The sequence below is a fragment of the Mus musculus genome, chromosome 2 (assembly GCF_000001635.26).
Source record: "Mus musculus strain C57BL/6J chromosome 2, GRCm38.p6 C57BL/6J".
NCBI classification, from domain to species: domain Eukaryota; kingdom Metazoa; phylum Chordata; class Mammalia; order Rodentia; family Muridae; genus Mus; species Mus musculus.
The window spans coordinates 28,524,041-28,549,818 of NC_000068.7; the positions used below are offsets into that span (position 1 = coordinate 28,524,041).

At 55.1% G+C, this 25,778-nt stretch overlaps 1 protein-coding gene across 12 annotated transcripts in view, besides 1 other annotated feature; it reads left to right on the forward strand.

Moving 5' to 3' along the window:
- The window catches only part of Ralgds (ral guanine nucleotide dissociation stimulator), a 39,994-nt gene that overhangs the window by 10,952 nt on the left and 3,264 nt on the right, over positions 1-25,778 (forward strand). Inside the window, exons 1-16 of one of the 12 annotated variants that reach the window (XM_006497797.4) lie at positions 9,391-9,693; positions 16,671-16,781; positions 18,250-18,443; positions 18,812-18,910; positions 19,514-19,707; positions 19,949-20,346; positions 20,970-21,185; positions 21,375-21,478; positions 21,821-21,905; positions 23,112-23,180; positions 23,494-23,580; positions 24,073-24,105; positions 24,344-24,465; positions 24,630-24,725; positions 24,915-25,116; positions 25,424-25,492. In XM_006497797.4, coding sequence (XP_006497860.1) covers positions 9,511-9,693; positions 16,671-16,781; positions 18,250-18,443; positions 18,812-18,910; positions 19,514-19,707; positions 19,949-20,346; positions 20,970-21,185; positions 21,375-21,478; positions 21,821-21,905; positions 23,112-23,180; positions 23,494-23,580; positions 24,073-24,105; positions 24,344-24,465; positions 24,630-24,725; positions 24,915-25,116; positions 25,424-25,492 — 2,262 coding nt within the window. In that variant the 5' untranslated portion in view covers positions 9,391-9,510. Of the gene's footprint in view, positions 1-9,390; positions 9,694-16,670; positions 16,782-18,249; positions 18,444-18,741; positions 18,911-19,513; positions 19,708-19,948; positions 20,347-20,969; positions 21,186-21,374; positions 21,479-21,820; positions 21,906-23,111; positions 23,181-23,493; positions 23,581-24,072; positions 24,106-24,343; positions 24,466-24,629; positions 24,726-24,914; positions 25,117-25,249; positions 25,493-25,778 lie in introns of those variants that run through there. The other 11 variants (XM_030248854.1, XM_030248855.1, XM_006497796.3 and 8 more) reach the window with 11 other exon arrangements.
- Positions 319-2,906: an enhancer, noted in NCBI's record as "VISTA enhancer mm337". NCBI's record gives its function as "enhancer in: somite[3/7]" and the evidence as "EXISTENCE:transgenic organism evidence [ECO:0001131][PMID:17130149]".

The following is a 25,778-nucleotide window of genomic DNA, read 5'->3' on the forward strand; positions in this document are numbered from 1 at the left end:
CCTGGTCCTCTTAGGCTTTGCCCAGCTTCCACATGCTGGGGCAGGTGTGGCATGTGCTTCTGTGCTCTTGGCCTCCCCAGTTCTGGACTGCCAGGAGAAGGCAACAAAACCCCATGGCTCACCGGGCAGTGGTGGCACACGCCTTTAATCCCAGCACTCGGGAGGCAGAGGCAGGTGGATTTCTGAGTTTGAGGCTAGCCTGGTCTACAAAGTGAGTTCCAGGACAGCCAGAGCTATACAGAGAAACCCTGTCTCGAAAAAACAGAACAAAACAAAACAAAAAACACCCATGGCTCTATGAAGCTTCCCATAAGTCATTTGGAAGCTCTGGCCCTTCAAAACCCCAGGAGTTCCTGAGATGCTCCTCCTGACCATGGGTGACACCGCAAGGACAGAGGCATCCTGGTCTTTTTAAGGCAGGCAAGAGATTTTGGGAAGAGCAGCTAGGACACCAGCCACAGCCAGCAGCACTGGATGACTGGCCCTGCTGCGTGGCTGTGAGAAGCCTTTTCCCTGGCTCATTGTGGTGACTCAGTGACGTCCACACTGGGTGGTTTTTGTAAGTGAAGGCTCTCCGAGGTCACTGACCTAAACTACGGAACGAGTGGGAAAGATTTGCCCTTCAGACCTAGTAGTTGGGACTCCAGGCACCAAGCAGGTTACAGACAGTGGCCAGGAGAAAGAGAAGTCAGTATCCCAGCCCAGGCTTGTCCACGGCAGACCGCCGCCCTCGGTGACATGAACCCTGCAGCCTTGCTGCACCTGTCAGTGCTACCAGGCATAAATATTTTCTGATCTTTAACTTGATTGAGAGTAAAAGAAAGCAGGCAGCCCTGGACCCTGAGTGGGTCTGAGCATCTCCATGGCCTCGTGACCTTGGGGAGATTGTTTGCCTTCTCTGGGCTTCTGTCCCCAGCTTTCCCATGAAGATAACTATGGTGGCTTCAGCATTGTCTCAGGCTAGGTGGAAAATGTTTTGTGTTCACTGAGAAGAGCTAAAAGCCTGGCCTGACTGGGGACCAGGGCTTTGTGGTATCTACTCCCTCTATGGGTAAATTTTGCTTTGGGGCTGAGGAGTACAGACAATGATAGCACCACTGCTCGGGGCCTTTTGGCCAGAGCTGAGGCCTGCACTCTCCCTGGCCCCAGAGAAGAAGCCAGTGAAGCACGGACCACAGGAACATGTGTGGGGTGACTTGATGATGGGCCCAGTTCCTGGAGAGGAACTGTCCTCTCACTCCCCCATAGGACCCCGAGTGTCAGGTCAGCAGGCAGCAGGAAAGAAGAGCAGAGCCATGTCCCCAGTCAGCCTCAGGGACAGGATGCTGTGCGTTGTAAACAGCTCTGCGAGTCAGCACTCAGCTGAGTCACAGCTGAGTCACAGCTACCAGTTGTTTATAAACAATGGGCTCTCACCCTTCAGAGCCCCCCCCCCAACCTGTGAAGGGCGGGAAGACACTCCCACAGCGGTAGTACCCCCACAGACGCTAGCATCTGGGCCTAGGGACACCATGCAGGCTTGTGTGAGTGGCCAGGTACCTTCTCCCAGGGCCACTGGTGTGTAGAACAGAGCAGATGACAGGGGCGTCCTGAGAGAATGGGCAGGATCATATACACTGGTGTGCAGGCAGGGGTGGTGCGCTGTCCCTGTGGCAGGGGGCCCTTTGAGCCCACTCTGTGGCTCTGGGAGCTCCTGTGGCCATCCTCCGTTCCAGGCAGTGACAGTGACAGGTGTCACGTGGCTCCCGAGGGCCTGGAACAAAGGGCCTGCTCTCTCAGGGCCAGCCTGTGGCAGGGTGGGGCTGGGAGCTACTGGCTCCTCCCTTTCTTTGGTCCCTCCTCCTGGAACCCCAGCTTCAGGAGTGGCAGCTGGTCCTTCTGGTCCTGTTCTTTGACCTAGCTGTGACTCAGACCCTCCAGCCCTCTCAGCCTGCTCAGTGTTGCTGCCCCAGGCAGCCCTGCCCTGTGAGAATCAGAGTAGCTGCAGGATCAAGCCCTGCAGCCTAAGCTGAGGTTGGGGCGGGTTGGGGAAATCAGAATGCTAGGCCTGGAAGATGCTGGGAGGGCTGGAGGGAGTGTCTGTCGGGCAATAAGGAGCCTGCATCCGGGGCAGGCATTGTATCTTGCACAGGCCAGGTGGTCAGGAAGTCCATGTAAACGCTGCTCCGTCAAAGACACAAACATAATGCCGCTGCCCTTCTGGTCCCTTCATACTTCCTCCACAGGCCTCTGTGGGGAAACCCCTTTCTCACCGGTAAACCTGTACCGGCCAACACCAGTGGTTAGGTGGGTAGCACAGGAGAGAGAGGCCAATATGGAGGAGTGTGGTGTGTTTGCAAGTCCTGCAGGCGGCAGCACCAAGCAGGCCCAGGAGCCAAGGCTTGAGGCCCCCTCCCTCCTCAAGGCTTGGAGCCACTGATCAGTCAGTCACTCTGGAAGAGTCACAGGAAGACCATTGGAAGAGGGTGTGCATTGCTCAGAGAACAGAGTTAGGGTGCTGGCGGGCTCAGTCTGGATGCTGGGTCTCTGCCACCCCCACTGGGGATTGCAGTGCCTCTGGGGGAGCTGGAGAGTCCCTGGCCACCACTGGCTTCCTGCCTCTTCAGTGCTGGAAGCCCAGCGAGAGTTCCAGGAGGGTAAAGATACAGCCTGGCTTCTGCCTACTTCCTCCTGGGCTTGGTGGGCCTTGGGTCAGGTCTGTGGTTGCAGACAGAAGCAGCCTGTGGGCTTGGCTGTAGGAGCCAGGCTTCTTCCCCTGACCCTGGTTCTTCTGGGTCAGAGGGGTGTTGAGCTCGGTTAGTGGCTTCCAGTGTTTGTTTTGCAGTAAAGTCAGGGGAAGGATGGTGAGCTGCTCTAAAGCCTGACGCCAGCTCAGCTGCTGCCTTGCTCCTGACGGACAGACATCCCACCTACTTCTTCTGTGGTCTCTTTTCTGAAATCTTGGTGGGCGTAGTACTCAGTGTTTACCACCCTACTCGGTCTCTGCTGAAAATGAAGTACTGTGCCCGGTGGGCTGGCAGCGTCTGTAATCCCAGCATTAGGAGTTCAAGGTCATCCTGGGCTTCATAGTAAGGTGGAGGTCAGCCTGGGCTACAAGACACTGTCTCAAAAACAAACAAACAAACAAACAAACAAATCCATGCCAGGGGCTGGAGAGGTGGCTCAATGGTTAGAGCACTAACTGCTCTTCCAAAGGTCCTAGTTCAATTCCCAGCAGACACATGGTGGCTCACAACCATCTGTAATAGGATCCGATGCCCTGTTCTGATGTGTCTGAAGACAGCTATAGTGTACTCATATACATAAAATAAATAATTGTTTTTTTAAAAAAAATCCATGCCAAATACCCGGGACAGGAGCTATGAATTAGGTGGTCAGGAAAGGCTTCTAGAATGGTGACATGGGGCTTCGAGACCTGGCTTATGCTCATTTGGCGACTCTGCTCCTGATGAAGGCTGCTTTGATCCCAGTGTAGAGAGTTCCAGCCCCCCAAGGGAGATCCGTGGGATGAGGTCTTGGTGGCAGAGGATAGGAGGAGAGAGCTAGGTCTACCTAAGGGGTGTAGGTTAGCAATAGATGACTAGGCCACCCCAGAACAGAGTCCTGGCCACTCATCCTTGCTTGCCTTGTGGCCTGGTACAAGCGGGAATTCCTGGCCCTGCCCGTCACAGCAGCAGGTATGACAGCCATGCAGGTGACAGTAGGCCTAGGCACTCTTGGAGCTCAACTCCACTGGGGCAGGCGGGCTACAGACACAGTATCCGACAGCCTGCCAAAGAGCCCACTCCCCACTGGGTTCTCGCCCTGCTATGGCCCGGGAAGCAGACCGGGTCCATGCTAGGCCTGCTGTGCCCAGGGGGAGGAAGGGCTCAGTGTTCTTTGCCTGTGTCTCAGTGGTGACTGCCAGGCGGTGGGCCATTGCCCGCCGCACCACTGCCCACTCTCCCACTCCTCCGACACCTTGCCCGGCACCTCTGCTGGCACCCACTGCTGAGGTAAGTGTTTGCCAGAAAGGCTGTCAGGTCACAGCCAAGACCTGGCCTGGGCCATGGGAGTTGGCACCTTAGGGCTCCTTACTCTTCTTGTCAGAACTGGTTGAAGGAGTTTGGTTAGAAGCACCAGGAGAGCTGTCTCCTGTACCCGGTGTCAGCTCAGAGGCTGGGGTGCTGTGTGTGAGCTCTGGCTGGCCACCTGTCCCCAGCAGTGGCAGACAGCATGCCTGTGGGCCGTCACAGCAGCTCACAGCTAATGTCGGATGGTGCTTCTTGGATTACACTTGACTCAGAGCGATAGCTGGTATGTGGTCCTCGTTGTTTTCTTAGTGTCTTCTTCTTTCTGGGAGAGATATTGAGCTCTGATTTGCGCCTGGGGCTCTGAAGACATGGAGCAGGGAGTAGGGCTCAAAGCCGGGTTCCAGAGCCTCAGGACGCTTTCTACCTGGCACTTGGCTGAGTATAAGAGGAGGGCCAGGCTGGCAGCCTGCTGACCGCTCTCGGGGAAGGAAGGGAATGGGAGCCTGATGCCAGGGCCTTTCTGGGGTGTGCTGGGGGACAAATGTCACTGCCTCTAGGCTTAGGGACCGATGAGACTGTGGGACACATGGAGCTACTGCACGTGCTCAGTGGCTCCCTTGACTGCTCTGATCAGCTCACACAGGCCACAGCTTGTCTATTCTCCCACCACCACACCCCCGGCCTCCCCCTTCCATCTCCTCTCTTCAGTTTTCAGTCTGGGTTCAGCTCTGAGTCTCCATTTCCGTTTCTATGTGTTTGTGTCCTCACTGTCTTTCTTCTCTGCCCCTGTGTACTTCATGTGACACCTGGAGCATTAGTGGTCCCCAGGGTTGTCAGTGTGGGTAGGTCCAAAGTGGGTATCTTGTGATGGGGCAGGGGGCATTCAGTAGGCTGCCAGCGTGGAGTTTCGCTGGTGGGACAGAGTGTAACAATCCAGAGCATGAATTCCCTGAGGCTGAAGCCAGAGAGGCTAATCAAGAATCATGTGTCCTTACAGGGGCCATCTCCATTGCCCCAGGCTTGATGTTGTGGGGCGTGTGTGTGTGTGTGATAGTCATTTAGTGTGCATGTATACACAGACAACTTTTTTGTTATTTTTAATTATATTTAGATGCGTGCGTCTGCATGTGGGTATAGCTATTCGATATCAGAAACGTCAGGGGTGTCAGATCCCCTGTGGCTGGAGTTAGAGCTAGCTGTGGATGCAGGGAACTGAACTTAGGTCCTCTGCCAGGGCAGTGAGTGCTTTTAACAGTTGAGCTATCACTCCAGCCCCTCTTATTTATTATTGTGTATGCATGTATGTGTGATGTATGTGGGCATGTGTGCCACAGTACATGGGTGGTGGTCAGGAGACAGCTTGCTTGGAACTTAGTTGGGTTCCGGATCTACTGAGCTTCAGGCTGCTTTTGTTCCAGTTTTCCTTGGACAGCAACTCTATGTGAGGTCAGAGATTTGGGGTAATCATGTCACATCCCTCCACCCAGTATGACCTCCTGGGGGAGTTGCTATTTTCGGTTCTCTCCTCCATTGTGTGGAGAGGCTCCTGAGACTGACTGCAGGGCACAGGGTTGAGCTGGGTCACTCAGGCCCAGGTGCGTCATCTCCCGCCAAGGTGTGTGCTCACACGCCCACACAGGGCCACCCCAGAACCCAGGCAGGCCAGGAATGATGATGCCCTAGTCGGGAAATGACAGAGGAGCTGGGCTGGGCCACACCTTAGCAGTGTCCTCCCGCCATGCGGGCAGGCCTTTACCTGCCATCCGGGGGTGAGAAGTCGTCTGTTGTTTTGAAGCAGGGTCTTGCTCTGAGGCCTAGGCTGATTCCAAGTTGATAATCTTCCTGCCTTAGCCTCCCCAGTGCCGGGGTTGCAGGTGTTGGCCATTGTGCCTAGACAAGAGACAAAAAGGATTTCTACCAGGGTCCCCCCGGCTGCTGTCCTCACTGGCTGTGGCCCAGCCTGGGTGTGAAGAAAGTGTTGGCTCATTTCTGTGGTTGTCCTGACATTGCCTGGTGTCCAGGTCTGGCTCTGGCTGTCTGCTACCCAGCAGACATGGAACTAGGCCCCTGAGAACCATGGCAGGGGCAACCTTGGCAGCATGAAAGGACTAGCAATGCACTCACTGAAGTGGTGTGAGGACGGACGCATTTTCATCCTAGTCAGAGGAAGATTCAGAAGACAGGAAGCCAGACTCCAGGGACCTAGACAGTTGTGGGGCTCATTTGTCTGAGCATCAGGGAATGGTGTCCAGGGGTAGTTAGAGCCCACAGGTGCCGAGCCGCTCAGCTCCCACCCAGCCTCTAGTCTTATTCAGGAACACAGCTGGTGTGGTCAGGTCACGCAGAGTTACAGGAGACGCCTGAATTTTGGATTTTTATGTGAAATCACCTGACCTTTTACTGTTGGCTCAAACATTTAAAAACACTTTGCAGTCCAAACAAAATACATGTGTGAGGCGCTCTTGGCTTCCCTCTAGTCTTTGCCTGTCAGCTCAGAGCCTTGCTCTCTGAGGAACATCGTCCAACTGTGTAAAGTCAGCATTGTTCCTGAGGGGTTTGTTGTGCCTCCCAGTGAGGGCCAGCTGCGTTCCCAGGAGGGCTGGGATGAGGAAGAGGAGAGAGACCAGTTCCTTGTAACCTTTTCTTGCAGAGGTGAGCATGCTGTGTGACAGCCCAGGTCTCACTCCTGGTCACCAGGGCTGTCCCCAGCCTCCATTAAGAATATGTGAACATCAGGACTCAGTTCCCTGGGCACCCACTGCCTGAGGCTGCTTTGTTCTCAGGATCCTGTCAGTGACTGGGCTGAGTAAAGCACATAGGAAATGGCTCAGATCTAGCCCAGGGTCACTACCTCCCACCAGGGGTCTCAGAGGGTGAGTCTTCAGCCAAGCCCCTTTGTTCTTTTAACTTTTATTATGGAGAGATCCCAAATAGACTCAAGGTAGGGAATATGGCATAATATGGCTTTAATAACATCAGTTCATCTGAAAATCCCAGGCACAGCCATAGAACGCCCCCTTTTTTTTCCCCCTTGATGCTGAGGATGGAGCCCAGGGCCCCACACTTGCTGGGCAAGCTCTCCATCACTGAACTAAATTCCCACCCTGCCATATAACTCTCAACAGTAACCACACCATAGTGGCAGCTAAGAAACAACGTCCAAGTCCAGATGTCCGTGTCCAGCCAGGCATGGTGGCACACACCTTTAATCCCAGCACTCAGAGGCAAGGCAGGCGGATCTCCAAGTTCCGGGACAGCTAGGGCTATGCAGAGAAACCCTGCCTCAAAAACAAAAAAGGAAGAGGAAGAGGAGGAGCAGCAGCATCCGTGCCATCAATTTGTGGTAGTCTTCAGCTACCTAAGGTTGACCCTGCTCCAAAAATATTAAATGGAAAATTCTAGAATCAGATCTCTTGCTGTTCTGAGCAACATAATGAAATCAAGCCTTTTCTCCCCTCGCCACGCCTCCCACGTGAAGTCATCCCTTTGCCCGCTATACTCAAACAGTGCTTGCTTAGGGAGCAACCTGGCTGCCTGGGTCATTGCTCTGACCATTGTGGTTCACTGTTCCTCTTATTTCAGGATCCTGCTGGGTATCCTAGAGTGCATCGCCTTGCTACTCAACAGTCAGTTTGTTCATATCAGGTTCACAAACCCACATACTGGCTGGTATCTCTTCTTTCTGTGTACCTCCACACCCCCATATATTTGTTAGCAAAGCAAAACCTGTTTGTCTGTCTGTCCTATAGGCTGGATTTCCATAGGTTGCAGGCTGGTGGTGTGTGGAGGCTATCCTTCTGACTCCTGTTGTTCCCCAAGTGATGGTTAGATTTAGGTGTGGGTTGCAAGACGTTCTTCACTATCCCACATATGCTGTCCTTATCCCCTCTCTTTTGATGGGCCTGCTCTTGATAAAGGATATTCCCTGTAGGCTGGGGGCTAATCATGAGGGAATGCTTAGGAGGCCTTGGGGAGGGCTCTGCTTTCTGGGAAGTGTCTAAAAAGTCACAGCTGGTGCTGGGGATGCTGAGGGTGTGAGCCCTGTGGGGTCTAGGGCAGCAGGCAGGAACATGGGGACACTTATATTGGTGAAAGGGGGTCAGAGTAAAAAGGCTTGAGCTGTTGGCCTATGGGAGTGAGGAGCTTGTCTGTCTGTCTGTCTGTCTGTCTGTGTGGCTTTATGTCTCTGTGTATCTGCCTACACATATGTGTGTCTGTGTTTCTGTGTCTGTGCATGTGATATCCATGAACAGACTTCCCAGGAGGGAAATGCAGAGCGAGACAGGAAAGGAACTTGATAAAACAGGTGGACAGCAACCAGAAAAGCAGAGTAGATGATGGAACCTCACCTCTGCCACCGTCCATCCCTGCAATTAGTGTGTCTGGAGGCAGCCTGCCTGCCGACGGCCTGCCCGCAGGGTTGACGCCTGGGGACTAAGTATCAGAGAGAAGTGGCCCTTAGAAAAAGAAAGCCAGAATAGGAGAGAGCAGCAGGGTCAGGAAACAAAGCTGAGCTGCTGCCGGGTCCTTGGCCCAGGAATGGGGCTGGGGAAAAGCCTACAGAATGTGTGGGAGCCACTGCCTTCCTGTGATATACCCCCACACGCCTGGACTTCCTGGAGATAGGGCAGAGCCCGGGCTTCTGAGCAGCCTTAGGGGATCTCCACACCTAGCCAAATCTGCCTATCTTTTTCTTAAATCATATTCACTGGAGCCTGTTCATAAAAATACTTTCTGACAATTAAAAATTTCAAAGAAAATTTAGGCCTTGTGGCGGGAGAGATGGCCCAGCATTCACAGTTTGTTCCCCTCAGGCATCAGCGTCTACCATGTCTGCAATGTACACACATGCATGGCAAATAACAGTACACATACAATAAAATAAACAAGCCTTTAAAAGTACGCCACCTCACCTAGTGGTAACCAGCATTGCTTTTGCATAGTAGGTTTGTCTAGTTTGTGCATGACTGTGGTGACTGGAGCTGAGGCTGGAAGCATCCCTCTCCCAATGGAGCTTGGACTGGATGCCAACGCCCTGTGGACACTGAGCCCAATCAATCCTCAGGGTCACCCTTCCCCATACTCTAATATATGAGCACATAGTCAGTGACCTCATTGACATCCTCCCAGTCACACTCTTGGAGGAAGTCATTTTCATTACCCATACTTTCCAGGTGAAGAAACTGAGGCTACAGAGCTAGGGGGTGTTGTAACTGGAATTCCCGGGAAGTGGATCTGATTTCAGCAAAACAGCATCACGGGCCGCCCACACAATACATAGACTGTGTATGCAAGCGCTGTCCACCAGGCCTGCCAACTAGAGGAGGCCCACGCCCCCTCTGAAACCACTCCCCCAGCAGCCCACGCCCCCAGCTGACATCAGCGAGGCCCGGCCTCTGGCGCAGAGCGCAGGCAGCGCGGAGCCGCGCCGGCCCTGCGCCCCGCGCTGCCCCGGGTCTCGCGGCCCGCCGGCCACCCGCGCCACCGTGAGTCGTCCATGGTGCAGCGCATGTGGGCTGAGGCGGCCGGGCCCATAGGGGGCACCGAGCCGTTGTTTCCCGGTTCCCGGCGCAGCCGCAGCGTGTGGGACGCCGTGCGCCTGGAGGTGGGCGTCCCCGACAGCTGCCCAGTGGTGCTGCACAGCTTCACGCAGCTCGACCCTGATCTGCCGCGCCTGGAGGTGGGTGAGCCCAACGTCCTTTGCAGCATTGTGTGTGGCTGGGGGGTTCCTTCCTCAGAAGTCCCCCTGCTGTATCAGCCCTGGGGCAGCCAGTTGGGCATTACAGCTTCCAGCACACCCTCAGCAGTAGGTGGGGAATCAGAGCTGAATTCCCGTGCCCCCTCAATTCATCCCAGTACCTGCTCCCACTCATCACAGGTGTGACAACCCCAATTACTGCAGTCAGTCAAACCTTTAAGCCCCTCCATGCTGTCACTATTTACACGCCTGTGGTGTGTGAATGCTCCAACCACGAGGGCCTATCCTCATTTCAAACCCTTGTCAATGGGGCGCGTGACACGAGGAGGCCACAATATAGTGGGCCAGCAAGTGGTTGTGGTGGCACAGCCCTAAACTCCCCAGAGGTGAGTGGGACCTCAGGGGCCTTTGAATACCCATCACTGAGTCAGACATAGGTCTAATGACCCGGGAACATCGAGGCTGTTCAGAGGAGGCAGTGGCAGGAAGGGAGTGGGATGGGCTGGAAGATTCAGAGACCATGCCCTTATGTGTGGGTGGTGGGAATAGTGAATGTGGGTAGGAGCTTGTTTCTAGTGTCCTGGGCAGGGACACCCAGCAGTGCCCTCTTCCTTTCACCTTAGTGTACACCTGCCACCATGCCCCAGGGGTAGTGGAATCCCAAGGCAGCCCTGCATCCTGCTCTGCCTAGAGAAGGCTCAGACAAAGCATACTCGGGAACTTCTGGTCATGGGGCCCCCAGGCCTAGGAGGCCTCTTGTGCTTGGCAGGTGTCCCAAGCCAGGCTGCTCATTCACCCAGTGGTCTCATCCTGGAGGCGGCTGGGGAGGGACTCCGGGGAGCTTGGTGGTGGGCGGCCCACCACCAGCCCTGCACTCATCTGGCTTTCATTATGTCTGGCAGAGTCTCCGGCTTTGTGTGCTGGAAGGGCCTAGCCTGATCACTCCTGGAGGGGGGTGTCAAGCTTCTCTCTGACTCTGTCTGGCTACATCCCTAAGGACCCTTTGTGGCAGGGCTGTTGAAAGGTTCTGTTCCTGCATGGGTTGCTGCTATCTGTGCCTCCTCTGCTGCCCTCTCTCCAGGCCTCTGTGTTGTCATGCAGCCTGGTCACCGTTTAGAAATCAGAGGGAAGCTTCTGGCTGGGTCAGGAAAGCCAGGGTCCTGGCAGGAGAGGAGGCCACAGCCGGAAACTGAACACAATGACCATTTAGCATTCGCCTGGGGGAGGGGGCAGGGAAATCCCTGTCTGTTTTGCCAATAATTCCCTCCCATCCCCATCCTGAGTCTGGTTTCCTGGTAGCAGACCCAGGTCCAGAAATGAAATCAATCCAATTAAGGTCCCTGCACTCTCTGTCTTTGCCTTTCGTCTTCTGTCATTTGTTTCCATCAGCCTGGGGTTGCCAGATGTCCTCACACATCTGGGCATCTGCCTACTCTCTCAGTTCTAAGTCAAGCCACCACCGACCTAGCTTGACCTGCCCCAGTCTGCTTTATAGAGGTCACGAGGTTTATGCTCCTGCCACAGGCTTGCTTCAGCTTCATCCTGGCGAGAGTGACTGTGAATCTGTAGCATTCACAGGCAGCAGGCACCAATACCGTGTTCCTCCCGGCTCACACAGACCTCCAGCTCAGATGCCAGTGCCATCTGCTAAGAGGCTGGAGGCCAGAGAGGTGAAGTCCCTGACCTAAATAAATACATTGTCAGAAAGGGTCGCAGACAGGACTTCAGCACAGTGTTCCCTGGGGTTGGGGGTAGGGTGTCTGGTACATATAAGATCTAGAAGCAGGACCCAGCAGAGATGGCTAGTGAGCAGTAGAAGCCCGCAAAGGTCGTGGATAGAGCTTGACCCAAGCACTGCAAAAAAGCCTTTGTCGGGTGAGTGATGGGGAGGCTTAGAGTCCAGGAGAAGGTGAGAGTACCTCAGATTTTGAGACCTTGGGAACTGTAACCAGGGGCTTAACATAAAAGCTAACAGCCGCTGGGGCTTGGTGGAAGAGCCTAGGCTAAATAATTTGCATGCATTTTGTCCTTTGAGGGGTTCAGGGCTATTAATAGCCCATTTAACAAATGAAACAACTAATTAGGTTGCACTCAACAAGCTGGTCAACTGCAGAGGCCGAGGCCAGGCAGGCAGGCGTCTTATCCTGGCTGCTTGCCTGTGTCGCCTGAAGGCTGTGTGGGTTGGACACAGTGAGGCCAGGTTTCTTCCTCCGAGCCGTCTGCTTTCTTGATCACACTGTGTGCAGCTCGTAGTTTACCCCAGGGTTCTTTTGTTCCCTTGACCCTGAAAACTCAGAGATATAGGTACATAGTGTGTGTGTGTGCACGCGCGCGCTCGTGCGTGCGTGCGTGTACGTGTGTGCGTGTGTGTGTGTGTGTGTGTGTGTGTGTGTGTGTGTGTACACGCGCACGCTCGCTCGCACAAGATAATGTTCTAGAGATACTTCCTGGCTGACTCTAAAAGGGCAGCCTTCAAGAACTTTAGAGCCTGTTGTGTTGGTGAGGAGACTTGCCATCAAAGCCACGCCCCCAGGGTCTCCTCCTACTTACAGTTGCTTTCCTCAGAAGCACAGTAGCTGAGGATGAGGAGGGCCAGATGGCTGGAGAGAGAGAGAGAGAGAGAGAGAGAGAGAGAGAGAGAGAGAGAGAGAGAGAGAGAGAGAGAGAGAGAGAGGATGCTGGCCCATTTCCTAGGAGCCTCTAGGCAGCTCTGGAGCAGGAGGAACCAGATTGCTAGCAGGACAGGAACAGGGACCTCCTGTCAGACAGTTTTCAAGACTCTGGATAGATCTCTTGCTGGCTCTGACCGAGGAAGCATCTGGAGGGGCTTCAGCTTCACTCTGAAGGGTCTCACAGTTTAGCACCTGCCCTGACCCGGACTTCTGATACCCTCACAAATGCTGTGTTATCAGGTATATACCACAGAGGAGTGAGCCAGCCCAGCCCAGTGAGAGAGAGCGATTGAGATGAATTGCTTCCTAAAACAGGAGCTGGGGCTCCAAGCAAACTCAGTTCCCCAGAGAAATGACAGCCCGGGGGCTGCTCACTTGAGCAGGACACAGGGACCAGAACTGCTGGGCCATGGCTGTTCTGTTGGCATGCTCCCCTCCTTTTGATACCTTTTCCTGCAGCTGTTGTCCTACAGGTCACACCTGCAGGCCCCATCTGTCCTTTTGAACCCAATAGGCAAAGAGCTTGAGCTCTGTGGAAGGCTAGCCCCTCTGAGCACCAGTTTCTTCATCTGTAAAATGGACATGTTGCCAGGCAGTGGTGGTGTACGCCTTTAATCTCAGGAAGCAGAGGCAGGCGAATCTCTGAGTTTGAGGCCAGCCTGGTCTATGGAGTGAGTTGAGAAACCCTGTCTTGAAAACCAAAACCAAAACAAACAAACAAAAAGGAGTTGTGGAGTTGGCCACGTGAGACTGACAGCCAGCAGAGGAGCCAGGCTTGCAGGATCCATTCCCCAGGACTCGTCCTTAAGCCTCTGCTCAGAGGCACCTGTGTGACGCCACCAGCCTGGCCACCTTCCATCTGCTATGTAGCCCGAGGAAGTCATTTCAGTCTTCAGCCTCTCCCCTGCATCTGTGTACCATGGGTGTGTCCTTACAGGCCAGGGGTGAAATCCTTGTCCTGGCTGCTATTTCCTAGCTCTACCTGTCTACCTGGTGTCCCTTCATCCACCAGGCACCACACTAAATTACATGCACTAAATATACAGAAGCTCAGGGGCAGGAAGTGCCCGTGTTAGCTGGATGGCATGGTCATGGGCTGGCGTGAGTCTGCCGTCAGCTGGGTCTGCTTTATACCCTGTGAGGACTGGGGCGTGCCCCCTCCCACACTTGAGTCTAGTTTTCTTTCCTGAAATGCTAACTTGGCCATTAGCAGGACTCAGGCTGACAGGGAGGGTTCCTGGGACCTGAATCTGACTCGGTGGGAGCTCTGCACAGGCCCAAGACTTTTCTTTGGTCTTGGTGCTCTCCTGCTGCCATGGCAACCAGGCTCCTTGTGCAGTCCCTAGCTGAAGCTTCCTCTGATCACTGAGGGCTGCCACAGAGGCACAGCATCGAGGCTGTCCACCCAGTGCCGGGGCTGAGACAGGGTTCTAATGCTTGATGTTTACATTTTACCCACTCCTTTGGAGCTCATGGCCTGGGCGTGAGAAATCATGGATTCTCACCTCAACCCTCCCCTGGGCTTTGTTTCCACCTGTAAAACTGGAAGGTGCTCTCCCTCCATGACAAGAGCCTGAGATGGCTCACTCGAATCTGGACTGCCCCTCCCTGTTCTGGAAGCTCCTTTCCAAGCATGGGGTAGGACTCTGAGTGAGCTGCCATCTGGATCCAGTAGTCCAGGTGGTCCTCAGGCAGGTGCGACTCTCGTACATCACCAGTTCCTGTGCTGTCCCAGGTGTTGTCTGCCATCCTTAGTCAGCTGCAGCCCACACCGTGCCACCTGTTAGCTGCTACTGCTGTTCTCTCAGCCCATGGCCAGCTTGCTGAGCTAAGCTGGGGAGTGAGACTCCTCCTGAGATACAGTACCTGGGTCTGGTCCTGTGGACTCTGTGTGTCCAGAGCTGTAGGGGATCTGCAAGGGACCTGCTAGAGCCCTGGGGTACCCTGGTGACTGTGGTACAGGTAGGTGTGGTGAGGTTAGAATCACCCGGCCTCTGCACACATAGAGAGAAACTGTGATCTCATGCTTGAACTCTACCACATCTGCCAAGGCCTTCCAAAGCAGAAGCAGCAGTGTCTGCCAGGCCCGGCCACCACCACCACCCAGTGCTCTCTAGGGAGATATGACACAGGCCTGGCATCCCCATCCTTATTGAGCCCCTTGCTGTTCTGGGCTTGGCCTGCAGCTCTCTTTCTTTTAGCTGGGGACATACATCCTGCTGGCCTGCCACCCTGAGAACTTTGATCAGGTGACACACCTCATTCTGGGAGCTCTGAAGAGACTGTGATTGTGGGGACGGCTTACTCCCAGGACTCCCAGGGACACTTTCACCCTCAAGCGACAACAGCCAGCTTCATCCTAGGTCCCTGGGGGCCTTGCACATTTGAGGGCCTGGGGGGGGGGGGCGGTGTTGGGAGGAGATGATCCTCTCTAAGGACACAGCCAACCATGTGGCATTCCTTTCTTGGAGCTCAGAGGCCTCCTGGATGCCTGCCCTAGGCAGGCAGGCTGGCAGACATCTTTGCTGTTTCAGCTGTTTACCAGGCCAGCTTACCCCCTCCTCTCCCTGGACTGCTTGAATATGACACTTCCTACATGGGCTGCCTACTAGAAAGGTAGCTCAAGGTAGCCTCAGGTTACATGGTCCCTGCCCTTCCAACCTCAGAGGGACCTGAGGATAGCTCCTTAGACTGGGGAGGGAAGCTCTTCTCTGTTGCTTTCTAACCAGGCCTGGGGTATCTCTGTCTTCTCTGGGTATCTGGTGCAAAGGGGCCCACACTCAGTATTGTGAGGTGGTCTGATTCATTCTGCTGTGATTGTTTGAAGGAAGCAGAGTGTATGGGCTTAGCTCCTCATGGCTGGAACAGTTCCCATCTGTGCAACAGGGTGTCGGCTCCCCAGAGGAAGACATGTATGGCTCTCAGAGCCTGTCTGCACCCCCACCCCCATCCAGCTGGCAGAATGGCCCCCCCTCGGTTGGGGGAAGGGTACAGGGATCACATGACACTCCCACAGGGCCCAGGCCAGCTGCTGGGCTGTCAGCGGAAGCCCAGGCCAAGCAAAGCCTTGCATTTGAGCCCTGCTCAGGGATGGCCACTGCTGCTCGCATCCAGCTATGGCCGCGGGTGTGCCTGGCCAGGGCACATTTCTGTCTAATGGGCATCGATAAAAACCTGTTACAAAGTAGCACTGTACTAGGGTCCCCAGGCTGAACCCCAGTGTTGTATGGCAGGAGCCTCATGTGTGACCCTGACTCTGCTGCTGATGCTGGGTACGGCCAGGCTCCTCAGGGAAGGAAGACTCTGCCAGCCCTGACTTTTAAGAACGCTGAGCCGACACAGTGGGTGTTCCAGAGCCATGGTCTCCTTTATCTTTGCTGAAAGACTTTCTAGATTTGGGTCAGGGGTTAGCTGATGACAGTGCCACTAGTGTCTGAAGGGAAGTTCCCTGCGCTGAGGAACACATGACACTCCCACAGGGTCCAGGCCAGGATTGCTTAGGGTCATGAGCCTTCTTGTTACCCACTGACTTCCAGGAATCAGGTCCCCTCTATCCCTTCTCCAGAGGGCAGGAGTAGAGAGAGCCTGAGGTGCAAGGAAGTGAATGTTTCATTTCTGCTTTAGGCTCTGAGAAGCAGTCACATGACCCCCTTCTCCATATAGGCCTCATGATTTGGGGTTCTGTGGATCCCCAGCACTGTTGCAGTACCCCACTCACTCACATGAGGAAGAACAGCCAGCTGGGAACCCCCATGTTACCCAAGAAGTCTCAGCAGCATGAATGAGCAGAAGGGGAAGGAAGTGGCCTCAGATGTGGTCAGCGTCTGCACCTGCCCTAGAGCCATGGTGCCGACTCCAGCACTGGGCTAGAAAGAGCTGCCTGCTGCTGCCTGGTCAGCCTGGAACCTCAGATGGGACAATGAAAGAAGAGTGTGGGTGACCCTGGCCTTGGGTTCTGAGGCCAGTGCCACCTGTGACCATGCTAGGGCCTTGGCATAGGGGATCTGTCATATACACCAGACAGTTTGGCTGCCTCAGCCTCCACTTACCCGTCTCTGAAATGGCTGAATAACAGTACTGTCCAGGTAGACTGTGTTGGGCTGTCCAGTACTAAGTAGGAGCAGGTTCCTGAGATGTTGACCTTAAGGTCGTGAGGAGCCAGGTGGGAAGGGGAGTCCTGGCTCTCCATTTTCTTCGCCCTGGAAGTCCAGAAGCCACCTGTCTGTGCCATGCCCCTATAGCAGACCCCTGATGGCCTGGCCTGGCTCTTGGGCCTTGTCTTTCCAGAGCTCCACGCAGGAGATTGGGGAGGAGCTGATCAACGGGGTCATCTACTCCATCTCCCTGCGCAAGGTCCAGCTACACCAAGGAGCCACTAAGGGCCAGCGCTGGCTAGGGGTAAGTGTGGAGAGGAGACCAGGAGGGTGACCCTGCCAGACTCCTTTCCAGAGTTTTCTGTTTGAGGGCCCCAGTCCCTCTTGCGACTCTGGGCTGAGCCTCCCTCCCTTCCCCAGCCCATGCACAAAGATCCTGCTGACATCCCTACCCACAGGTGAGAAGAGAAGCCATTGGCTTTGCTTCTCATTGCCCATAAGGCCATGCATATTCAAATATTTTGCTCGGTTTAAAAGCTGTCCTCACATGTCACTCCTCCCCTCCCCTGTCCTCTTCCTCCTAGTGTCAGAAATCCTCTCACAGCAGGACTGCCCTTTGCCCTCATTGAATGGAAGTTTAGGCTTTGTAAGCGGTCTGTCTTAGGATTACTTTTTTTTTTTATTTTTATTTTAAACTCTTTTTTTTCCACTTATTTGTTTATTATATGTAAGTACACTGTAGCTTTCTTCAGACACTCCAGAAGAGAGCATCAGATTTTGTTACATATGGTTGTGAGCCATGTGGTTGCTGGGATTTGAACTTCGGACTTTCGGAAGAGCAGTCGGGTGCTCTTATCCACTGAGCCATCTCACCAGGATTACTATTGCTATAAAGAAACACCATGACCAAAAGCAAGCTGGGGAGGAAAGGGTTCATTTGGCTCACATTTTGGCATCCTCATCCATCACTGAAGGAAGTCAGGAGGGGAGAGCTGGAGCCTGGAGGCAGGAGCTGATGCAGAGGCCATGGAGGGGCGGGAGCTCCTGACTGGTTTGCTCCCATTGCTTGTTCAGCCTGCTGTCTCACGAACCCAGGCTCACCAGCCCAGGGACGGCCCCACCCACAAGGGCTGGACCCTCTCCCAGCAGTCTTGTCCACAGCAGGCTTAAGGAGGCATCTCTCAGTTGGGGGCGGGGGGTCTCTTCTCAGATGACTCTAATTTTGTCAGATGTATCAAGTTGACAAAATTCTTCAACATGTATACACTTCTCTGCAACTTGCTGTCTCAGAACAAGTCTTGTGGGTCCCTTGAGCTAAGAAGCTGAGCCTGACCGACTCAGCCACATAACATTCCAGAAGACAGCGCTGATGCCGCCACACGGCCATGCTTCACCACTGTTGCATCCAGCATGATTCTTTCCTGTGGTCATTGAACTTGCTCAGGGAACATTCTGGGTCCACCACCACCCCACCCCCGCCCCCGGAGTAAGCCTGTCTTTCCACCTCTAGGATGGACTGTTCAGTTTGGAAACATCCCCCTCCCACAGAGTATGTTAGAGAATGCTGTCACTCACCTAAGAAACCGCCCTGAAGGGCTCAACACTTCAAACTCTGCTTGAAAATCCAAGACTTTAAAACCAGAGAGAGACCCTCTGTCCCAGTTTGGGCCACATTCTGCTGAGGGTGTCCAGGAGGTGACCCGAGCTCCAGCCTCCAGCGTCCCTGAGAACATGACCCTGCTACTGACCTCGCTCTTCTCCTGTCCCCGCAGTGTGAGAACGAGTCGGCTCTGAACCTCTATGAGACCTGCAAGGTGCGCACGGTGAAGGCTGGTACTCTGGAGAAGCTGGTGGAACACCTGGTGCCTGCCTTCCAGGGCAGTGACCTTTCCTACGTCACTGTCTTCCTGTGCACCTACAGAGCCTTCACTACCACCCAGCAGGTGCTAGACCTGCTGTTCAAAAGGTGAGCACTGCCGCCAGACCCAGGACACCCTTCCTGCCGGCCGCACCTTGGGGGAGCCCAGCTTGGGGATAAGCCTCCTTTCAGGCTCCTGTCAGGGTGGGCTGCCAGGGCCTTCCTCTCCTCAGCCTCAGGTTAAGTGGGTTCCCTACATAGAAAGGAGGGGACCTCAACCTAGAACACAGAGCAAGGACGGCCCTGTGGTAATCGACTGAGAGACCTCAGGTCTGCTGAAGTGCCTCGGTTTCTAAAGCAATCTGCTGTGCGTAGCCATGTTGCCAAGCACCTAACTCTGTGACAGGAGCTGAGTCCCTGCCTCCCTGGGCCCCATTCCCATCAGGGAGTTGACCAGTAACACTAGACATCATAAGCAGGTACGGTAGATGTGACGCCCTCACGGCCTCCTCTAGATATGGCTGCATCCTCCCCTACTCCAGTGAGGACGGCGGACCGCAGGACCAACTCAAAAAGTAAGTAGGCTTTACGTCCAGAGGGGAGGTTTAGGGAACAAGGGTCGAGCAAACTATAGGCCCACACATGTGGTTCCTGATGCTGGGCTAAGGTCTAAGGCTACCCCTGTGTCAGATGGAAGAGGAGGGGTGTGTGTGTGTGTGTGTGTGTGTGTGTGTGTGTGTGTGTGTGTGTGTGTGAAAGAGAGAGAGAGATTGATTGATTGATTCAGAACCAGTCACTGTGAAAATCCTTCCCTAGCATAGCCTGTCTCAATAGACGTGCAGCCTCACTCCTTAAGAATGGGCATTTAGCTGGTCCCTGAGTCCCTCAGGAAAATGCAACCCATACCTGGCTTACAAAGAATAGGTACTGAGGTAACCCTTGCCACTGGTTGAATGGCAGGCCCTTTGGGCATCTCCATTCCAGTAGAGTTGGGCAGGAGTGGGAACCGGGTGAGCCACCATCCCATTGATGAGCCTTTGCTGCCTCCTGTAGGACCCTCTGTAGCCTCTGTCTAGTTACTTGGACAGCCAAAGGGGACTTGTGGGTGGAGGCACACCAGGATGCTGTGGGAGGGTACGAGGAGAGACCATGCCTCTGACTCTGTTGCGTGTCCCCAGTGCCATCTCCTCCATCCTGGGCACCTGGCTGGACCAATACTCAGAGGATTTCTGTCAACCTCCGGACTTTCCCTGCCTCAAGCAGCTGGTGGCTTATGTACAGCTCAACATGCCTGGCTCAGATCTGGAGCGCCGCGCTCACCTTCTCCTGGCCCAGCTGGAGGACCTGGAGCCCAGTGAGGCTGAGTCTGAGGGTGAGGAACCAGGGGTAGCCACACAGAGCCTGCTAGGAGGGTCAGTAAAAGTTTCTACCACAGAGAGGCTCCAGCCACCGAGCCAGGAGCAAGAGCAAGCCTGGGGCCCAGTAGGTAGTACACCAGAGTCTGGGATACCATCTTGTTGTTGGGATGGGGGCTTGTTCTCTGGCAGTCGGTGATTCTCGGTCTTGAAATGCTCTGGACAAGGCAGCCATAGTGGGCATCTTATCTCCTGCAGCCCTGTCCCCAGCTCCAGTGCTGTCTCTGAAGCCAGCTTCACAGCTAGAACCTGCACTGCTGCTGACGCCCAGCCAAGTGGTGACATCAACTCCAGTACGAGAGCCCGCTGCGGCCCCAGTGCCAGTGCTGGCCTCCAGCCCAGTGGTGGCACCAGCTCCTGAGCTAGAACCAGTTCCAGAGCCACCTCAAGAGCCTGAGCCATCCCTAGCACTGGCTCCAGAGCTGGAGCCCGCCGTCTCACAGAGCCTGGAACTGGAGTCAGCTCCTGTGCCCACTCCTGCCTTAGAGCCTTCCTGGTCTCTGCCTGAAGCCACGGAGAATGGACTAACCGAGAAGCCTCACCTTCTGCTGTTCCCTCCTGACTTGGTGGCTGAACAGTTTACTCTGATGGATGCAGTGAGTGGCTTGGGGCCGGGGCAAGGCAGGCTTCCTTTTATCCTCCGCTGTCTAGACCTGTTTTCTGGTTCAGAGCCTTTGTCCCAGGGCAAGTCCTAGCTTCACAGTTAACAAACGTGTGATTAGAGCATACTACTTAACCCAAGGCATTGATTTCCCACCCCCGTGGTAGACATGGAAAGGGGGGAGGGGAGAAAGAGAGAGAGAGAGAGAGAGAGAGTGTGTGTGTGTGTGTGTGTGTGTGTGTGTGTCCTCTGAGAGATGGAGGAGTGCTCGCCAAGGTGCGCCTGGGTCCCCCTCCTCCACTCCACCCTGAAGCCCGTCTAACCTCAGCATTTATGAAGTGCTCACTGTGCACTGGAGACTGAGACTCAGGTGGGCCTATAGCAGCAGGCGTGCCTGCTAGCGAGGGGCAGCAGATGCTCTCAGAGGTGAGCAGGCAGGGCCACTGCTATGTGTGTGTTTCCTCTCCCTTCACTTTACCTGGTTTGCCTTGCACTGGGTACCCTCAGAAGTCAGGTGAAGGGGTGAGGGTCCCACAGGCTCAGCCACATCCTCACTCTTACATGCTGCAGCTTGGGCCTTTGGGCTGTGCGGGGCTGTGACACTGACCCCCTCCCTAGGAACTATTCAAGAAAGTCGTGCCCTACCACTGCCTGGGCTCCATCTGGTCCCAACGGGACAAGAAGGGCAAGGAGCACCTCGCGCCTACCATCCGCGCCACTGTCGCCCAGTTCAACAACGTGGCCAACTGTGTCATTACTACCTGCCTTGGGGACCAGAGTATGAAGGCTCCGGACAGGGCCCGGGTGGTGGAACACTGGATCGAGGTGGCCAGGGTAAGCTACAGGAGGGCCTCTTCTTTTTCTTCATAGACCTCAGGGCCACACAGCCAGGTGTATACTCGCTCCAGGCACTGTACACTTGAGTCGCTGTGTGAACATGTGTCCCTGGCATGCCCTCTGGGAGCTTCCTGGCATCAGGAAGGGCTCATCCATGGGCTCCACTCACAGACTCCTTGTCCCCAGGAGTGCAGAGCGCTCAAGAATTTCTCCTCCCTCTACGCCATCCTCTCTGCTCTACAGAGCAATGCCATCCACCGCCTAAAGAAGACGTGGGAAGAGGTCTCCAGGTAGGTCTCCCCATCCCCAACCCTACTGTATCCCAGGCTGGCTCTACCTTTAGTGAGGCCCAACAGCAGAGACCAAGAGAAGGGTAGGCTCACTGGTCGGCACAGCTCAGTGTGCTCACCCTGATTAGAGCCAGGTAAGTATCTCGTGCTTGCACACAGCACAGAACTACCCAGCTGAGAGCAAAACGGTTTTGCCTGCTCTGGTAGGCTTCCATGGAACCATATTTAGGGTTCTTCTCCAGCAGCGCGGAAGCTTTGTTGTAAAGGAAAACGGGTTCCCCACGGTGCTTGCCCCAGTGCACAGCCTTCCCTACAGCCGCCTTCGCTCTGTGCCTCCTTCAGGGACAGCTTTCGAGTGTTCCAGAAACTGTCGGAGATCTTCTCTGATGAGAACAACTACTCCCTGAGCAGAGAGCTGCTCATCAAGGTGAGGTGGCAGACAGGGTGTTGGAGGAAGGGGACAGGGGAGGAGGGGGGAGGGGGCAGGAGATGGCAGGGTTTCATCTCCTCACTGAAAGCTTTTGGCCAACTTCCAGTCCTGTCAAGACCAGACAGGAGGAGGGGATGACTTTGTTCTTGGACAGGTGGCAGGCATTTGGTGGAACAGTAGGCCTCTGGTAATCTGATGTAGTAGGGACAGCCAGCCAGCCTGCTGCAGGAAGATGAGACAGCCAGATTAGCAGGTCTACAGCTTCCTGCTGTGGCTTAGCCACTGGCAGACTGATGGCAGATGGAAGAGGGTGCTACTTCCCTGAGCCAGCCTGTTCTATCTGTGGGGCCAGGCTTGTCCCAGTGAGAGGCTACCTGGGATGGGTGTCATCCTCCATTCCAAACATCTAGTCCCAGGGTGCAGCTATGCTTGTATAGGTGGCTCTCCCCGCTGCCCTGAAGCAGCAACTGCTGACCAGCATGAGGAACGGTGGTGGACTGACTGCTTCATCCCTTGAGGCCATAGGGTGTCCCGGCAGCTTAGCTGGGTGGGGGCTGATGACCTCACCCTAGAAGCTACCACATAAGAAGAGCGTTATCAGTGGGCCCTGCTCTGGCTATGCAGGCCAAGATCCTTAGAGAACAAAGCATCTGCTATGGGACCTGTGGAACTGGGAAGCTTTGGTCTCAGGCCCCGCCTTCTCCCTCTCCCATATGACAGCTCAGTTAGAGACCGTCCTACCATGCTTCATGTGGCCGGAGAACAGGACTCAGAGTCAGTAGCCTGCAGTCCTTTGGGTCCCTGTGGGGTTCCATGCCAGGTGCTGCCAGTGTGCAGGCTTCTGTTTTCTTGTCTGGCAAATGGAGGATGCTGAGCTCGCAGGACACAATGGGTCTAAGGGAAATGAGGGGTGTGCAGGAGGTCACCGGGCTGCATACCCCTCACTGCTGCAGGGAGCCAGTCAAGATGGCACTAGGGGCCAGAAATTAAGCCCTCCTGTCCCCGGGAACTTTGAAGGTGAGGTGCACAAAGGCCAGGCCCAGGCCCTCCCTCCCCCACCCAGTGAGTGTTAAAACAGGACACTGATCTAGAAATATCAAATGTGGAAACAGACACATTGGCCCAGCCAGGCCCAGGATCGCAGCATAGGTTGGGCTTGGGAGAAGAAGAAAATGTTATTGACTTCACATTCAACCCTGGCAGGAAGGAACCTCCAAGTTTGCCACACTGGAGATGAACCCTAGGAGAGCCCAGAGGCGGCAGAAGGAGACAGTGAGTGGCCCGCCCAGAGGTTGGGAGAGGAAGGGCTCCCTTGGTTGGCCCTTACCTCCTGTGGCAAGGTGACCTGCTAGATCTTTGGGGACATCAGAGTCAGGGCGTGGCAGAGCTCTTTGGGAAGGGTATGAGCAGGGACCATAGATGTCTGCAGCCTGGGCTGGGGGCAGCAGGGGACCCTGGGCTGGAAGCAGCAAAGGTTCTTGAGCTGCTCTAAGTGGAGAGCCCTGGTGGGCCTGGCTGGGGTCGGGTGAGCCGTGGAGAGGCCCTGACCAGGCCTCGCTTCTTTCCCACCTGACTGATGCCCCAGGGAGTCATCCAGGGCACCGTTCCCTACCTGGGCACATTCCTCACTGACCTGGTGATGCTGGACACTGCCATGAAGGACTATCTCTATGTGAGTGTACCTGGGCCTGTGGTGGGGTCTGAAGGGCAAGGAGGACAGAGCCCCCTGAGCTCTGGTTCTCAAGAGATCTTGGAGGTTGCCCCCTTGGAGACTACAGAGTTCTGACAGCAGAAATGAGGGTTGGCCAAACTAGACATGCATGGGCAAGAGAGTGAAGCTTGCCACTCCAAGGTCAGACAGCATGTGGGCCAGGCAGGGCCTTCGAACTCAGAGTGGGCTGGACAGACAGCATGTGGGCCAGCCAGGGCCCTGGAACTCAGAGTGGGCTGGACAGACAGCATGTGGGCCAGGCAGGGCCCTCGAACTCAGAGTGGGTTGGACAAAAATGTCTACAACCTCTGCCCTTAGGGTTTTCCCCTTGCTATTGCCTAGAGCCAGGCGTGGGTACTTCCTGCCCCCTAGTGGGTGTCTGTGGTAGTGCAGAAGGTAGGCAGTGCTCGAAGGTGCCTGTTTTCTTACGGACATTGGCTTTCTGTCTTCTAGGGGAGACTGATCAACTTTGAAAAGAGAAGGAAGGTGAGGAGCTGCCAGCTTCAGGGGGCGGGGGAGGTCGTGGGCTGGGCAAGGCATGTGCGTCCTTGTGTTGCTCTATGGTGATAGTTGGTACACTCTTCAGAGGCTATTCCATAGAAAAGGGTCTTGGGGTGATGACATCCGGGACAGCCTCCTGTGTAAAAAGAGGGAGACGCGTGAGTGGGTGTAAGGCGGCGGTAAAGACACAGAAGCTTCACCACCCTATTGTCTTTTGATCCAGGAGTTCGAAGTCATTGCCCAGATCAAGTTGCTACAGTCAGCCTGCAACAACTACAGCATTGCTCCGGAAGAACACTTTGGAACATGGTTCCGAGCTATGGAGCGACTCAGTGAGGCTGAGAGGTGAGGATGCTGGCCGTGGGGGTGGGGTGGGGGTTGTGGGGGAGGGACATGATGTCATCACTGTTGCCTGGTGACAGCTGCGTATCCAGGCTCCAGCTTGGGGGCTACCCCGATTGGGAGCCCCAGCTTGGCTCCTGGTAGCCTCACAGCCATGTCTACCTTAGCTACACCCTGTCGTGTGAGCTGGAGCCCCCGTCTGAGTCGGCCAGCAACACCCTGAGGAGCAAGAAAAGCACAGCCATTGTCAAGCGCTGGAGCGAGTAAGTGCTGGGGCCTAATCCTAACACCCATCAGCCCTTCACAGAGTGAGCTGAGTCAGCGATCTGGGCCTCAGTTTTCACCTCTATGAGATGGGATGGCCCCTCAGATATCCAGGGAAACAGAACTGAGCGCAGTCAAGGTTGGCACCCCTGGGAAGACCCTGAGAGTAAGCCAAGTGTTTCCTGTAGCCGCCAGGCTCCCAGCACGGAGCTCAGCACCAGTAGCAGTGCCCACTCCAAGTCCTGTGACCAGCTTCGGTGCAGCCCTTACCTCGGCAGCGGGGACATCACCGACGCGCTCAGTGTGCACTCAGCTGGCTCTTCCAGCTCTGATGTGGAGGAGATCAACATGAGCTTCGTCCCAGAGTCTCCTGATGGCCAGGAAAAGAAGGTGACCACCCATGCTCCCTCCTCTACCCATCCTCACTTTGTCCAACAAGGGGCCCAGAAGTCCCCAAAGCTGGCTGCTGGCCTTCAGGGCCCTTCGTGGTTCAGGCTGCTGTTGACACTGCTGTCGCCCACAGTTCTGGGAGTCAGCCTCCCAGTCGTCCCCAGAGACCTCTGGCATCAGCTCCGCCTCCAGCAGCACCTCCTCTTCGTCAGCCTCCACCACGCCCGTGTCTACCACGCGCACCCACAAGCGCTCCGTCTCAGGGGTCTGCAGCTACAGCTCCTCACTGCCTCTCTACAACCAGCAGGTGGGCGACTGCTGCATCATCAGGGTCAGCCTGGATGTGGACAACGGCAACATGTACAAGAGCATCCTGGTGAGTGAGCTGCAGCCCATGTGCCTGTGGGGCCTGACTTGGCTAGACGGCAGACGTGCACAGATACCTGCCTGTTGTCGGTATTTGAATCATCTTAAACTATCTTAAAAAAGAATAGAGAGAAATACCTGGAGACCTGGGTCAGCACTCTGGCCCATGAGGAGGGACAGGAGCACTATGCCCACCCACCCCAGGAAATGGGCCAGCCTGTAGGGCATCAGTCCCAAGGCAACAGGACAGGGATTAGGGGAGAGTCATTCAGGACCCGTTGACCTGTAAGGCCCTT